The sequence below is a fragment of the Anoplopoma fimbria genome, chromosome 2, assembly GCF_027596085.1.
Source record: "Anoplopoma fimbria isolate UVic2021 breed Golden Eagle Sablefish chromosome 2, Afim_UVic_2022, whole genome shotgun sequence".
Classification (NCBI taxonomy): domain Eukaryota; kingdom Metazoa; phylum Chordata; class Actinopteri; order Perciformes; family Anoplopomatidae; genus Anoplopoma; species Anoplopoma fimbria.
Genome location: NC_072450.1, coordinates 6697721 through 6714130, shown reverse-complemented (window position 1 = coordinate 6714130; position 16410 = coordinate 6697721). Strand labels below are relative to the sequence as shown.

General features: G+C 43.8%; 1 protein-coding gene across 1 annotated transcript in view; it reads left to right on the top strand.

The window, feature by feature from the left end:
- The window catches only part of nav2a (neuron navigator 2a), a 115600-nt gene that overhangs the window by 44538 nt on the left and 54652 nt on the right, over window positions 1-16410 (top strand). Inside the window, exons 4-10 of the mRNA XM_054608542.1 lie at window positions 77-149; window positions 1237-1480; window positions 1714-1770; window positions 4482-4615; window positions 12472-13720; window positions 15360-15469; window positions 15564-15672. Of these exons, the coding sequence (XP_054464517.1) occupies window positions 77-149; window positions 1237-1480; window positions 1714-1770; window positions 4482-4615; window positions 12472-13720; window positions 15360-15469; window positions 15564-15672 (1976 nt within the window). The remainder of the gene's footprint in view (window positions 1-76; window positions 150-1236; window positions 1481-1713; window positions 1771-4481; window positions 4616-12471; window positions 13721-15359; window positions 15470-15563; window positions 15673-16410) is intronic.

Genomic DNA, 16410 nt, shown 5'->3' with positions numbered 1-16410 from the left:
ACAAATATGCAAATACATGAAATGGAAATGCACAGGGCGCAGTGTCTTACAGCCGTATCTGTGTCTCTCCATCCAGATTGAGAACATCGACGCCTGCCTCAGTTTCCTGGCAGCCAAAGGAGTCAACATCCAGGGCCTGTCTTCAGAGGGTAAGCTGGACCTTTGCACTTCTGCTTTCACTGGAACAGGAGGAGGTAGACCCAATTAATGCCTGTGCTATGGAGAACAAAAAAAGATAAAGAACGAAGCATTTTTATTGGCAAGCTCTTTTACTAGGACACACTACATGAATGCCAGACTGTACACAATAAAACATGTAGGCTCAGCAGGGGCTAATGTACCAGAAAAAAACACAATAATGCAGTTTTTGAATGCCTGCTTTACAAGACGATGGATGTTGGCTGAAATGTTTACACCATATTATTCACACCAGGAACAATAGTAGTAATGGTATTAACACTAGTGGTGTTATCATTGAGAAGAACGACGAATCAGTGGACTGCAAAGACGTTGGGTCAGCTCTCGGTTCAGAGTACATGTTCTCAGGTATTTTCTCGTGACTTGCAGTCCAAGAACATGTAAGTTAGATACTTTAGAGACCCGAAGCCAGCAGTAGACTGCATATCACAATGCATTTGTTTGGTTTTTGGTTGCTTTTGATTACAGCTTTGCAGGTAAACACAAGTGTACTCGCTTCAGCTCGAAGAGCACCAGCGAGTCAGGTTTTTTCTTGCAAACAATGGCACAACAATTACCCTTAATCTAGTAGAAGCCTGTGGAATTAAACTGAAAATATGCAACAGCAATGAAAGACATGACATTGTTCTACAGCTGCATTGGGCTGAAGGTGAAGGTGATTTAGTCTTTTGTCTTTTGTGACCATTTAACTCAAAAGTACAATTTGTTTAATGGACACAAACTTGACAGTATGGGAGTTCATTGCCTACTTAGTGTTCATAGGTATTAATGGGACTTATTGATTGTGACACTAAATAGGAGTTAGAGGGCGATAAATCAATTTGTAATTATCATAATAAAACAACAATTTTGAAAGGCCATAACAGCCAGTATAAGCCTATTCTGTAGCATGATATTAGCTTTAGTTTCCGAGCACAGAACAGTTCCTCAGCTTTCATTTTGCACGGTTGAAGTAAACATATTCACCTACAGCTTTCATCCTCTACTTTTGACTTTCTGTTTATCTGACTTTTTCTGTGCCTCCTCCCTGACCCACAGAGATTCGTAATGGTAATCTGAAAGCCATCCTCGGCCTCTTCTTCAGCTTGTCCCGCTACAAACAGCAGCAGCAGCACGCCCAGCGGCAGAACTCCCAGCCCTCCTTCCCCCCCGGCGCCCAGCCTCAGGGCACACACCCTCCCCTGAGCCAGCAGAGCAGCGCCCCGGCCCAGCTCGGCCTCTCTACGCATGGGACTCCCGCCCTCACAGCCCAGAAAGCAGCACAGGCCGAGATGCAGTCCAGGTGAGTCCAGCTGGAGCAATAAAGCAAATTATGACCCTTTCACCTTGAAACTGGGTGAAAGGGTTTTTGTTTTTTTGTCACTGTATTCTTCACTTTCTTGCTGTTTCTGCTGTTCTAATCCATCATGTTGTCATCTCTATCCTCATGTTCACACCTCTTGTCATTTATAACTGTAAACCTGACCGCTCTGTCTCTGTCCTCTTCCACATCTCTCTCTTTTTCTTCTCCTCTAGGGATGGCTCTCAGAGTAAACTGCTCAAGTTTTCCCTTGGTCAGAAAAAGACCTCTAGGTCAGCTTCTTCTGCCTTTCAGTTTTTCTTGATCCTCCCTCTCTTTCCTCCTCCTCCTCCTCCTCATCCTCCTCCTCCACACCTCCTATCCCGTCCCCTTTCCTGGAAATAGGAAGGTAGAAATTGCCCCTAATCAAGGATAATGTCTCTTTTGTACTGCAATGAGTTTCACGTCATTTCTTTTTCTGTGATTAAGGGCAATCTCTACCACAAGCACTATCTAATATGCATGAGTGGCAGTGTAGAGCAAATAGGAACTAGAGCTCCAGGCAGCGCATTTCGGGCGGCCCTGTCTGTCTGGCAGCGTGCCTCATTTGGCAAGCCTGCTAAATGGGCTGTGAAAGACCTTTAGATAACCCTTGAGTAAGTGTGTGTGTGTGTGTGTGTGTGTGTGTGTGTGTGTGTGTGTGTGTGTGTGTGTGTGTTTGCTTGACAAGCACATCCCCCATGTAATGTGACATTAATAATTAACGCAGGAAGAATCTTTGGCTGGTATGCTATAACATGTGTCGTTCAAATCTTAACATCCGTCAGCGTTAACATTTGCCTCTTCTTCAGCATGCAGTGTGGTTTTATGTGATAATGCACCTTGAAATTGGATTCAGGATGTGGTTTTGCATGCTGCCCATCCCAGATTCTTTTTGCATTGCACCTGCCCCGCACCAGCTCCTCTCCAAAGCAATGCAATGTCCCCACCTTCTGGTCAGCTTGTGTAACTACAAGATGAAGAGCCGAGATACTCCTGGTGCTCTCCACCTACAAGAACATCTGGTGTTTTCTGGATTTTAAAAATAAATGTACTGTCACTTTCATTAAATGTAACTTTTAATGCATTTTAAAGAGCTGAAAGGTTTATATACATTTTTATTGTTTGCAAGGCCGGTTTTATTCGTCATGTTTCACATGGACGGACTGCAATTTATCAACAATCTACTTAAAATGTATGAATCTACCTCAATTTCTAATATTATGTGAACTAGAACTGAGCAAAGATGATCATCGGAGATCCCTTGCACGTCAGAATAATTCAGTCAGATGCTGAAAGAATCAAATGGAGGTTGCAAAACACATAAAACCCCAACTCAGACCAAATTCAAACCCATTGGTATTTATTCAATCATTTTCTGCAAGTGGAAGAGCGAACAATGCATTCCACGTTTGCTTTATAAAGCATAAGTAAAATAGTTCATCACTCTTCCATTTGCAATCGTTTTTTTAAGAAATTCCTATAAGTTTTAAGTTAGTAAGCACCAGCGTTTTATTTCTTTTATTCGACAGCAAACTTTTTTCTTTTCACCTTTTGCCTGTATTTTACTTTTCAGAATATAAATTGACAGGCAATTTGTGTAGAGAGGTGTCTATATTCGTTTTTATTCGTGTAGCCCATATTAACATTTTGAAATGAATATATTTTTTAAAACATATATCCATTACATAGATCATTTCTTCTATACACAGCCATATCCAAATGGCAGTAGATTGATTGGCCCTGCCATAATTGAAAGCCAAATGATCTTAGACTACTCTTGACTAAATAATGTGGTAAAAACCAAATTACCTTGCAATGGCCAGATAAACAACGGCCAGTCAAAGTGAATGGCATGCCGGAAATGAGAGAGTCTTTAATGTATACAAGGGGTGAGAGAGAGAGAGAGAGAGCTGTAATCTTCTTATCTGCCTCACAGTCCCAGGATGATGATGATGATGATGATGATGATGATGATGTCGCTGGCCAGTGAATTAGCATTTCATTAGCCGCCTGTGTGCCACGGCCTGGTCAGATTACAGCTCGGCTCACCAAAGGAAACAGATCAAAGCACAATATGGAGTCAAAGTGTCATAAATCTCACCAAGCCTTATCCATGGCCAGTATTTCCTGTCTAATCCATGCGGGGAAATAAAGGAGCAGGACGTGTAATCTGAGGCCGTTGAGTTCACAACTCCCCTGTCAGAGCGTTGAACCCGGAAAAACATCCACGCTGCTGTGAGCTCATCTGTCTCCCTTAGATTACTATAGGTGCATATAGGGATTTATTGAACTGTGTGTGTATCTTCATATCCAAGCCACAGACTCTCAGACTAAATATGAGCCAGACATACACATGTATCTAAAGAGTCTGAAATAGAACAAAGTTCAAAGAGAATCGGCAAAGATCTTTGCAGCAGGGTGACTGATTGTAAAGTTTAGTCATTGATTTGAGGTAGACTCGACCTTGCAGCCCAACCAAGGGGCAAGAGGCGAACTCTTTCCCTCGGAAATCAATAAGTAGGTAAAAAAAAAAACATGCCCATCATTTCTGGCAGACTTTTAACGGATCATAAATATTAATAAATTAATGAAAATAAACAATATTGACACAGTGCAAAAGAACAGCCATTGAATTCTTCATTAGCATTTGCCTCTGCCTGAAACATGTGATGTTATAGAAGATGTTAGCATCCTGTTGTATGTTGTAGATGACACATTGTGATATACAGTAACATTAAGAACACCCTTGTGCTGCTCCACCCTGCTCACTTACTCCCTGTGTTATCGGTCCTAATCTAGTGATGCCCTCCTGCTTGATTTCAGAGGCTGTAGGCCGGAGAATGTGTTATGTGGATATAACCTGCTTTAACCAAATTTGTTCGTTCACTGCTAGAGTTGAAGGCTTTATACGGACTATATTCTCTCTACATTGCTTCTCTCTCTCTCTCTCTCCCTCCATCAGACTTCCTGGCCCCTCAGCGAGGGTGTCCACTGCCGGCAGTGACATCCCTCCAAGAGGCTCGGTCGGTGCTGCTGGGAACAGACGCAGCCAGGGCTTCAGTGACAAGACCAAAGCCAACTCACACCTGAACAAAGGTAAGGACTTGAGAAAGAGAGACAGTAACCGCACAGCTCTCTTCGAAATGTTTTCAACAATTTCAAAGAGAATTGTGAATCTATTCTTCTGGGTGCTTGGTGAAAAGTGCAAAGTTTGCTCTGAGTTGCTTTGAGACCAAGAGAAAGTATTAAACACTGTGCCAGAAAAATAATGCATAACTCTCAGCATGCGATGCTGCAATCGAAACAACAGCGTCCTTTCAAGAGCAAACTCCTCCTTTGAATGATTCAGCTCAATTCAGTTAAGTCGGAACATTTATATTTCACGTCACAAGGAGAGACAGAGAGAGAGCGTGTTCTTTCTCAGTTCATATAACAAACACTCAGATGTTGCAGCTTAGTGACTGTTCTGTACAATGTAAGTAAGGAGAAATGTCTGCCTTTGGACCTGTGTTTGGTTACTGTTTTAAGGACATTGTCACAGTTTAGAAGGTGAGGAGGCCACGAGCTGTGATTTATTGGAGTTTGTGTTTGGATGTTATTTTGACCTCCATTGGGCTGCTGTGCTCAGACTGTATTCATCCTCACGGGTTGAGTGGGTAACTGTCGGTGTGGATCCCATCTGAACCGTTTACAGGATTTGAGTTTTCAGATTTTTCTTAAAGATGGCATCCAAACATGATGAACATTAATTAATCGTTGTTTTTTCCCTTCAGTTACTTATGATACTTTGAGGTTTATTGTCCTCACGATTGGTCTAATGCAAACGTTTCTTTTTTACTGCTTGTGTTTCTGAAGATAAAGAACATATTTCTCATAAATCATGTCACCTTAAGTTTCTTCATTTCTTTACTATTTCTTTATTTTCTTTGAGTTTACCAAGAAGGATAGGGGAATGTTTCACTCTGCTGCCACTAGAAATTCTGAAAACTTTAGCCGCATTTAGTGTTGAAGAACAGCGCCCTCTTGCTGTTTGGTGAAGTCAATGAAGTAGGAGACGGGGAAGGGGCCATTGGGTTCCCTGTTTCCTACCCTTTGCGCCTGTGGTCCAATTTTTTGTCTCGGCTGAAGGGATCCCAAGTTTTCAAAAGTTTTTACTTTGTTTCTGAGAAATTGTGTTTTTTCTGTCAGTTTGAGGTTTGTACCTTTGGCTTGTAAAAACTGAACCAGATATTGTCTAGCGCTGCTGTTCGTCTTTTGTCCTGCTGATTCAACCAGGAGAGTTTAATTTTCAGTCGGAGATGTAAATGTACTCTAGCACATTTATTTCAAACCCCTCTGACCCAGTTTACCTCGCCCTGCCCAGTGTTTGAGTTCTGCAGCATACAAACTTGTGAGCGTGTTTGGCAGTATAATCAGTTAGAGTGGTGTTGTCACAACTCAGAGGGCCAAGGCTTTATATAGACTGTGTTAGTGTTCAGAGTCTAAACTCATTACCCTGCATTAGACAGAGAAAGAGAGAGAGACACACACACTGAGAGAAAGTGTGTGCGTGTGTGTGTGTGTGTGTGTGTGTGTGTGTGCGTGTGTGTGTGTGTGTGTTAAAGAGAGAGAATCAGTTGTCCGTGTTTAAAGCCAAATTGACAAGATATCTCAGAACACTGTGAACGGCACTGTGGGACAATTATTCTGATGTGTGGCTCCATTGGACATTGGGCACTTTCAAGGGGACAGTGTTGTGTTTCTGGGAGTTTGTGCATAATATGTGTGGGTTTATGAACTGTGGTCAAGTTAAAGGAATAGTACAACTTTCTGTCTTGAGTGCGAGATGGGAACGTGGAAAACTACTCTCATGTCAGTGTGCTAGCCACCAGTTTGCTAAGCTTGGCATAAAACCTGAAAACAACACGTTGTGTTTTGTTTGTTTAATCCGTACAAAAATAAACTGGTTGTGATTTTATAAGGGGTAAAGTACCGGACTATTTTTTTGGCCGGCGAGTGACCTCCTGTCACCGTGTGGTTGCCAGGCTGCTTTGTGATAAATTAATCTTACACACTGCTGGCCCTAGATTCAGATTGATGGTACAGAAATGAGAGTGTGATGACTATCATATAACCCTGGTTTGAAATCAAATAAGCACATTTTCCAGAAAGTTCAAGGCTCCTTTAAGGGTGCTCAAAACAAAACTCAGAGCATATCTATTGCCTCTACATGGCTCTAAAACGTGATGCTAACAGCACTAACGATGCAAACAACAGAGCTAACAGAGCTAACAGTGTTTACCTGAAGAGAAACCAGACGGTTGGCGACAGCGCTACCAGCTGCAATCGATGAGAGACAGTGTGTGGTGCAGTTTATTCAGTGCAAATAGTTATTGCTGCAATATTAATGCTTTTTAATATTGCAAGAGAACTTTAAACATTAAAGTCGTAGTGGTACTTGTTGCAGTTGTAGTATGTGGTCGCAGTATTAATAGTGACATTAATGTTAGAGGTGTCACTTGAGCTTATCACTAAATGAGTGAGTCAGCAAGGTTTCTCCAGAAAGGACCAAAGCTCATCTGGGAAACAGTTCACATTGAGAAAGTGTATGTTTATGTGTTTGGGAGAAGCAGACCATGTGATTGGCAGCAGGAAGTATGACAATCCCTCGTCGACATCTCCTCCTTTGCCTTGTTGTTGACATGCTGCCAAGTCCCTCCCCCCTGCCATACCACCCTCCTTCTCCTCCTCCTCCTCCTCCTGCACTCTCTGGATGTCTGGCCATGGTTTGGGACTTTACTCTCCTGTCCATCTCCTCCTATCCTTTCCTTCTCTCTCTATGTTCCTCCTGGACGTCTGCAGCACCTATGAGGTTTGTCAGCTCACACATACTGCAGCTCATAGTTTCAGATGTTGACTTCGAGCTTTGCATTGAATCTTTGGAAGTATGGAATCAGATTGAGACAGTTTTGGTGTTATAGATCCTAGAAATATGATGCTGAAGAACGTTTTTTTTTTCTGTCAAAGAATGTTGTTTTTGTCAGTTGACCTGAACTTTTTGTGAAAATAATTTGATTAGTTATGAGGTTGAAAGTATATTGGTCAACTTGTAGTCAGCTTCTTGCTACATTGGTGTGAAACTGACCCTGATTTATAATGAACTTATGTCCCCAAGGTGTCATTAAAAGTCTGACAATGTATGTCTGATAATCCAGTTTAATTTGTGCCTCCAAAATGCATGTTGTGCACTCATGTGCTACACATCATATCACACATGCATGTTGTGAGACGGTGTTGCTGCAGCTTCAGACGGTCAGAGAGGCACCTGCAGCTTCTATTGTGAGGCCAGATCTGCTCTGTGTCAATGGCTCTGACACCAGAATGGAGTCGTGTTCCTGCTCTGCTGTACAGTAAAGGACCTGAATCGGACCTGAATCTTCTCTTCTGCTCTGCGTTAACACAAGGTGACAGCGTCTGGGTGTCCACCGAGTGACGCAGAGCAGAGAGAGCAGGGGGCAGCACCTGTGTGTGTGTGTGTGTGTGTGTGTGTGTGTGTGTGTGTGTGTGTGTGTGTGTGTGTGTGTGTGTGTGTGTGTGTGTGTGTGTGTGTGTGTGTGTGTGTGTGTGTGTATGTTTGTGTGTCCGTATGGCCGGTGCCCCTGCTGAATGAATGGCCTTCTGATGAGCTGTAGCGTCACTGTTTGAGTGTATTCATGTGGAGGAACTTTAAAAAGTTTCAGTCACAGGCACAAAAGCCGGCTGTCCCTCTCACTCTCTGGAGCACAATGACTGAGGAGGGGAGAGAGAGCGAGAGAGTGAAGGCTGCTGAAATCAGAACGTGATGAGTAAGCAAACACCTGCAGCCTCCAAGTTCGTGCCAGTCTGATGTAGTTTGTGGAGATTGAACAAATGAAATGTCGACCAATGAGGGAGAAATCCTCCGTGCAACTTGGATTGAAATCGAAAAAAACACGCTTCCAGTCTTGTCATATGAGAGTGACTTGTACGTAACAAGGGCATCTTCAGGTCGGCAATTTTGGTCCCTGACCGACTGACAAGGTTAAGCTTAATCTCTTGTGACCATGAGAGGGTTTGGAGGGCCCTGTGGTGTCTAAACGGTGTCAGCCGACGCTACATCTAAAGCGTTTACTGCTCCTCTTTTTATGTGCAAGTGGTCACACTGCATTTTATCTGCTCTGGTCACCAGTCCTGGCGGTTAAAGCGTTTGATGTCGATGAGCAGAACCAACATCCCCCTCTCTCCTAAACTTGACATGCATGCACAGACATGTGTACACACACACACACACACACACACACACACACACACACACACACACACACACACACACACACACATACACAGATACACACATACACACAGAGAAGAGTGTTGACACTTGTGTGGAATCACACGCTTTTCCTCGGCTGTAGACGGGCATTATCTCAAAGGGACGCTTGCAAAGACACACGAGTGTGACGATCCATGAAACGAGTTTCGGGTCCACTTCGGCTCATTTCCCAAAATGCCTTGATGCTATCAGGAGGCTCTGTAAATGAGAAGGCAGAGCCCGAGACAGATTCGGAGAGGGTGAGACAGGTTTTTATGGCGTACAGGAAGTGGAGTGGTGGTCTGTGTTCCTTTCCCCTTCGGGCACTGTCATTTTCTGCTCTCGATTTTATTTTGTAATGGCTGCTATAATTAAGTAGTTGAGTCGTAAACACTGAAATTCTTTCAACATGTTTCCTCAAGCAGACAGCTCGACCAGCACTGTGAACCAGGGGCAATTTGCAGATTAATCCCAGGATTGTGGCCCAAGGGTGCTCAGGGTGGGTCATTAGGTCAGTGACCCATTCCCTGTGCACTTTAAGACTCCTCTGTGTTCATTTCTGAAGGAAAAGTGCTTCCTCAAGTGCATTTTGTGCTGATTATAAAAAGCCTGTTTCTCAAAATGCAGCTGGAAAAGAAACCCATAGTGACCATTTGGGATCAGAATATTGAGTAAAGATTTTTATCCTTTTCATGGTGGTTGTTGTCATAAATTGTGAGGCTGTTGGTTTTATTATTATCTAAAAATGTGAACTTTTCTCAGCTTGAGCCGATGCCTTAAAAAAAAGACACATGCAGCACTCGTTTTTCCCCCAAAATGAAATCTACCCCACCTTGTGGCCACTTTATTAAATGTAAAAATAGCAGGTTTAATTTGAAAACAGCAGAAATGTTTTACATTTTAATCTTTGGCATTTCTGTTTATTTGTGCCGGGCCAGAAGTGTTGAACCTTGTCCGCATACCTTGGTCGGGTTCATTACGCAACATAGTCCAAGTCCATCGGTCTAGTGTCACTTCTGACCCAACACGTTGCAGATTGACCACTTGCTCTCACCCTTAGCAACCCAACTGGAGCGTGTCAGCCCCGGTCAGCGGGTGCAGTCATGACAACGACCAGCTGACCCTATAGTTTCCAGAGGCCTCTCCATGTCCTGCCTTTCTACTTGTTCCTGTTCCTTTTTGAACCACAAAAAGCTGACCTCATTCACGGACAGCACAGACCGTCCTGCTGGCCCACATCAAAGCTTCCCTCATCCCAAACCAGCCGTCCCCTTTTCCTCTCTGCTGCCTGTTTCCATAATCACAGCAGGTCCCCCTCTCATTCAGCCGCCTCCAATAGGACGCCAGCTATTACCAACCTGACCCACTTTTCCGATTGCTAACTGCTAGCACGGCTAATTGGGCTCTAATCACTTCCTAATGGCTGCATTGTTTCAGGTTGCAGTCCTTAAATGCTAAAGAGAGAGGGAGAAGGGAGAGCCTATTTCCAATTAGGACATGAAAGGTGCTGTAACAATTAAATAAAGAGGAGAGCCAGATGAGAAAGGGGTAAACAAGCCGGTTAAGTGTTTAATATTCTGCATAAATGGGGACCTAATGGGACCACATGAATAACATATGAATATGGAGTAAATGTAGCTGGTGTGAATTAAAGGGAACTTTGCTCACAACCAAATGAGCACCCTGAGAGTTATGTAATCATTATGTTACCTGTGTGCACCATTGGAAATATCATTGTGATTCTAAATGAACCATCTTAAGTCATTTTCATGTATGGTTGAGCACCAAATGTCTTGTTTTCTCTTTTAAAAAAAAGAAATACTATCCAATGGAGTGAGAGAAATTTCCTTTTTCCAATCCAAATCAACTTTCACATTAAATTACATTTAATCTGAAGTGATTTACAATCAGTGAAATAACGTCTGAAATACTGGACACTGAAACAATAATGTCAATCTCATTTAAAATATTACCTTTCAATATCATGTGCATTATTACTTTATTACTTTGTCAATATTACCTTTCAATATCACGTGCAATGTTACTAATATACTCTGTCTAGTTTTAAGCAATATCTAGCATAGTCATTTCCGGCGTAAATTGATGTCTTATCTTAACTTATTCATCCTGATTCAAGAATTCTAGCGTCTAAATTGAGTATAATATGTCTTTATGCTAAAGCCTTAACTGCCTACTTCTATGATCGCAGTGCAGCCAGCAGCTGTGAGTTAACCAGTTGGGCACTCTCACATGCAGGAACATTCACCACTTGCCTTTTTCATGCATTTTACAACACACACATATGACTTAGGACATCGACTTCATTCTCTGCTCATGTAGACCATACTCCACTCTATCCTAACATAGCAAAATAGTTGTTTTGTTTAAAGTAGAGATGAAATTCAAAAGATGCCTTTTAACCTCTTCTGATCCCATCCCCTGTCATATTTTGCACCTATAGAGAAATTCTGTCTCTTTATGATTTTCTATCAAAATCTAGACATCTTTTCATCCTGTGAAACAGATGAGGTTTTTTTTTTTTTTGCAGTGTGTATTAAGAACCTACATTCTCATTGGTCTATGGTGACTACGGTTGTACGAGAAGGCACAACACAGCAGCAGCAGTGACTTGGAATAAATATAAGTCTGTGTGTGTGTGTGTGTGTGTGTGTGTGTGTGTGTGTGTGTGTGTGTGTGTGTGTGTGTGTGTGTGTGTGTGTGTGTGTGTGTGTGTGTGTGTGTGTGTGTGTGTGTGTGTGTAGGTGGGTGGGTGTGTGGGGGGGAGTTGTAATGGAACTGTTATGATTAATTCCTCCCAGTGCTCCCTGCACAGGCCCTCTCTCTCAGTGGCCGTTGGTGTTTGAATATTCAAATGTTACCGGTCTGAACTCTGTGCTGCTAGGAGCCCCCCTCTGCATTCACACTGACAACCTGAGCAGCTCTCAGGATACTGTAGTTCTCTTAGTACGAGCAGTGACTTTACTCAAAGAATCTCAGCTCTTCTCTCGCTCCGTCAGCTCTTGGTAAGTGTGCCTGTTGAGATGCTGCTGAGTCACTTGTTGCTGATTTACCTAGACAATTTGTTTTTGGGGGTGATTTCTTGTAACAGTGGTTTATGGGTGCATGGTTTGCTGCAAATAAAAGATTTCTATTCTGTTCAGGTCCAAGTTAAACTGTATTTTATTTGTATTCCGTTTATGAATCTAATTTACAAGGCACAGAGTACATGTAACCAGATGTAGCAAGACAATGTTTCTTTGTAAAGCAGAAGGGACGCTGACCAAAAGCAGTCCATATAAGTCCAAGCCGTATAAGTGCAGCAGCACTGCTTCTTGACTCGGCCTGCTTGGCAGGACTTTAAAGCACTTGTGCCTGCTGCTCATTGTTTTTATAAACAGTTTGTGATGGGCTCCTCTCATTGTTAGTGCTAAAGGGTTTTTAACAGTTTTGGTGGCCAGCCCGAAGGAAAGTAATGGCACGTTTGGCTGCATCAACGCAGGCCACCTCCAGGCCCTTATAAGGCCACTTTGTGTGGGGTCAATCGAGACTCAGCATCTCGTTTCTCCTCTCTCCCCCAGATCCTTCCTCCTCAACTGTACCTCCCTATCTCATCTTTTAATCCTATGTCTCCTTTCTGGTGCAGATTCCTCAGAGGGCATGACCTCACAGCCTTCGGTGATGACTGAGCATGCTCCGTCATCTGCAGTGACCGTCAGCTCCTCCACCAGCATCTCCGCCGCTACCTCCGCCCAGATCCCTCCGCCATCATCGTCGTCCTCATCCTCCTCCTCTTCCACGGCCATACCCCAGCCCAACAGCAGCAGCAGCAGCAGCAGCGGCAGCAGCAGCAAGTCCTGGAGGAGCAAGTCCATGAGCTCCAAGAACATCTCCCCTTCTCCCTCCTCCACCAGCAGCCCCGCGTCTGCCATGCAGCCCGTCAAGCAGGAGAAGGACGCCTCCAGTAAGGCCGAAGCTCCTCCCAAGGCCGTCCCTCAGAGGTCGATGCTGGAGAAGCTTAAGCTCTTCAACAGTAAAGGAAGCTCCAAGTCTTCCTCGTCCTCCAATGGAGCAGCTCCCCAGACTGACAACGGCGCCACAGCCAAGCAGCTCGGAGCGGTGCAGGTGGAGAGGGCCGAGATCGGCTCCAACACCGAGCCCCTGGAGGAAGACGATGGCAACGCCCGGCCGGGGATGAACGGGACCAGCAACGGGACGGCCTACGGGGCGGCTCCATCAGCAGGCACCACCGTCTCTACAACCGCCAGCAGCCCCAAAATCGCCCTGAGGGGCATCGCCCAGCGCACTTTCAGCAGAGCTTTGACTGCCAAGAAGGGCTCTATCAAAAGCACAGAGAAGGACAAGGACAAAGGGAAGGATAAAGGGAAGGAGGTGGGGAAACGCATCTCGGTGCCCGACAGGACAGAGCTCAGGGGGGAGGAGCTTAAGGAGGAAGTAGCACCTGTTGCTGTAGACACGGACAGCTCAAACAAAAGGACCTCTAAAATCACCAGCTTCATTCCCAAGGGGGGTAAAGTGGCCAAAAAGGAGAGCTCCACCCCGGCACACAGCGGAATACCAAAGCCAGGAGGCAAAGCCCCGGGAGTCGGGGGGAAAGCTTCCTCAGTGAAGGAGGCGGGGGAGAGGCCTCGGAGCATGCGGCTGGGTGGGGGTCTCGCCATGCACCGGGGTCCCCTGGACAGAGACAGGGACAGCAGACACTCCAGCTCTACCTCCAGCCTGGCCTCCACAGAGGGGAAGACCAGCGCCTCCCCCGTGGCAGGAGGAGGCACTACACAGAGCACCGCCAGCAACACCATCAGCGTGCAGCTACCTCAGACTCAACAGCACCACAGCCATCCCAACACGGCCACCGTCGCACCTTTCATGTACAGGTGAAGCATTCATATCATTTTTATGTTTTTATTTCTCCACTACGTGAAATATTTAAAACCATTCAAATTTAGGGAAAAAAATAACATCATTTATTTTTGGAATAAGAATTACCACTCACCCAACCGTAACTGCTACTAGCATGACACACGTTAGTCCTTTGACCAAAGTGTATGATGCATTATGGGTATCGTAGTTGAATAGAAATAACAAAAACTCTGGTTCTTCTGCATCAATTTAAATACCTTTTTTAAGAACTGTGTGTCTGACAGTGTTTATAGTGCAATGCTAAAGCTGCTAGTACTCTTTTAAAAATCAATGGATCTTTATTGATAATGTTTATACTATAAATAACTTGAAGGCTACAACGAAGGCTTCATAAAGCACTTATAAAACAAAGTCAATAAACCATTGCACATCCTTCTCCAGCTTAAAGTCGTACACACAGCACATTTTCCAGAAGTGGTCAGGTTGAATTCTTCAGTGACTACTACCATATTTGAAGTTGGCAAATGTTTACTGGAGTGTATTTGTTCAGTCGTATACCTGATAACAGTTCTGGGTTAGCTGTTCATGACTATCTAAGCTTTTAGATCTTTTTAAAATCATCATATCTGACATTTGAGTCTCTGACAGCATTTAAAAAGTACAAAATCTGAATGTAGCCATCTGTGAACTGTTACCCAGGAATGTCACATCTGTGTTTGTTCATGTGTGTGTATGCAGAGTGTATTGTCTGCATGTGTGTGCAAATATGTGTGGACGCTGTGTGCCTCTGACCTCTGCCCCGGTCCCAGTGTGTGATAAGGAAGGGGGTCCCCCTCGTCCTCCATGAGTCCCTTTCTAACAGCCGTCTCATTAGCCTCCTGACACTTCCTGCTCTGCTGCCCTTTCTCCCTCTGTACATCCTGACCCGGAGCTAAGCAGCCCGCCGCTCCAGAACTCCCCCCCCACCCATCATCAGTGCTCAGAACTTTTGTTTTTATTGCTGTATACCTGTCAGGTACCATTACCTGCAGGATTATAACACCTCCACCTGTCAGAAAGAGTATGTTTGACTGAAAGTTAAAGAAATAAGAAAAAAAGTATGTTCATGTTCACCTGTTGAGGACTGGAAAAGTGAGAAAAAAAACACCCTGGCAGAGATAATGTATACAAGCAAGAAAATGTTAGTGCGTGAAAATAACCTGAAGTTTCAACCAATAATAGGTCAGTTAAGCAGACGTTAAAGTAATGTCTACGTGCTGTGTGAGAGGCGGTCAGTGGCTTTGACTGGCTCCCGCTTAGAGAGAGTGTACAGCAGTCAACAGGGACAAAGTCTGGGATCAGGCAGAGACCAAAGGCTGGAGAGAACCGAGGCATTCCAAACGTCATCGTCTCAAAAAGCACCAGCCAGTGCAGCGGGTGAACTGTATTGATTTATCCTTCAAAGAATACCTTTTACTGGCATTTGGGGCTTAGCAGGCGTTCGTTTTGGACTCCGGTCACAAGACTTGAAACACAGCAGGTTTAATTCCTAATCAGGTTTATCCCTCTTTCGTGACAATTTGCTGAATATTAGGTTCCCACTAAATGCACAATAATTCAGAATCGATGATATTTCCTCCCCTTTGATCCCTCGAACTATTTGTTTTGCCCCAGATCCCAAACAGACGGGGAGGAAATAGGGAACTCTGAGACCGGCTCAGCAGGAAGAGGTGGAGACGTTTCCTTCACCAAGACCAGCCAGCTCTCCATCGAGGACCTTTCAGGTGGGTGATCACTTACAGAACCGGATCCGTCTCTGTTTGGCTTATCTGGACGCTAAATATTCCTGAGCCTGTTTTTCTTTTTTGTCTCACTCAGGTGAAGACCCAGAGACCAGGCGGTTGCGTACCGTTAAAAATATAGCAGACCTGCGGCAAAACCTGGAGGAGACCATGTCCAGCTTGCGGGGAACTCAGGTCACACACAGGTAAAAAAACTAATACATTCATTATGCCAGCTGATTTTAACTGGTAGTCACTGGGGATTAAGTCCTGCAGCGCTGCTGAGCCAACCTACTCTGCTTTTGAGGAGATTTTAGGATATATAGTTACAATTTCTATCCCAATTTTTTCACTGCAAACTAGTTGAAAACTTTTCAAAGAGTAACAGGTGCTTCAGAATCGTACAAATGCCTGGCATAAGGGGAAAACATAAGAGGAGGAAGATTTGTATTTTAGAAATAAGTTGAAATGTTGAAAAAAAAAAGATAGGAAAAAATTAAATATAGATGCTTATACTAATAGTTAGATTTTCTACATTTCGACTCTTTTCTTGAAATGATATTTCAGCTTTATTTTAAACATTTGAACACTATTTCCAACATTCTCGACATTTTCACTTTATTTTTGACACTTTTACTTTCATTTGACATTTTTACTTTATTCTTGAAATGCAAAATACAATAAAAAATCTTCCTCCTCTCATTTTTCCCCCACCTCATTCCTGGCCCTTATGCTCTTCCGTACATGAACCGTGGGTAACAGAAGAAATGCAGTATAATTATGCTGGGTATTTTGCTAAGAATAATTATCAGCACAAGCCATATTGTTCACTGCGTATTGCACGCTTGTCAAGTTGGCAAAGCAAATCTACTATAAAAAGGCCATCTGAGAAAGATTAAAATTAAAAGTACTGGTCACTTTCAGAAATTATAGTAATAAAATAT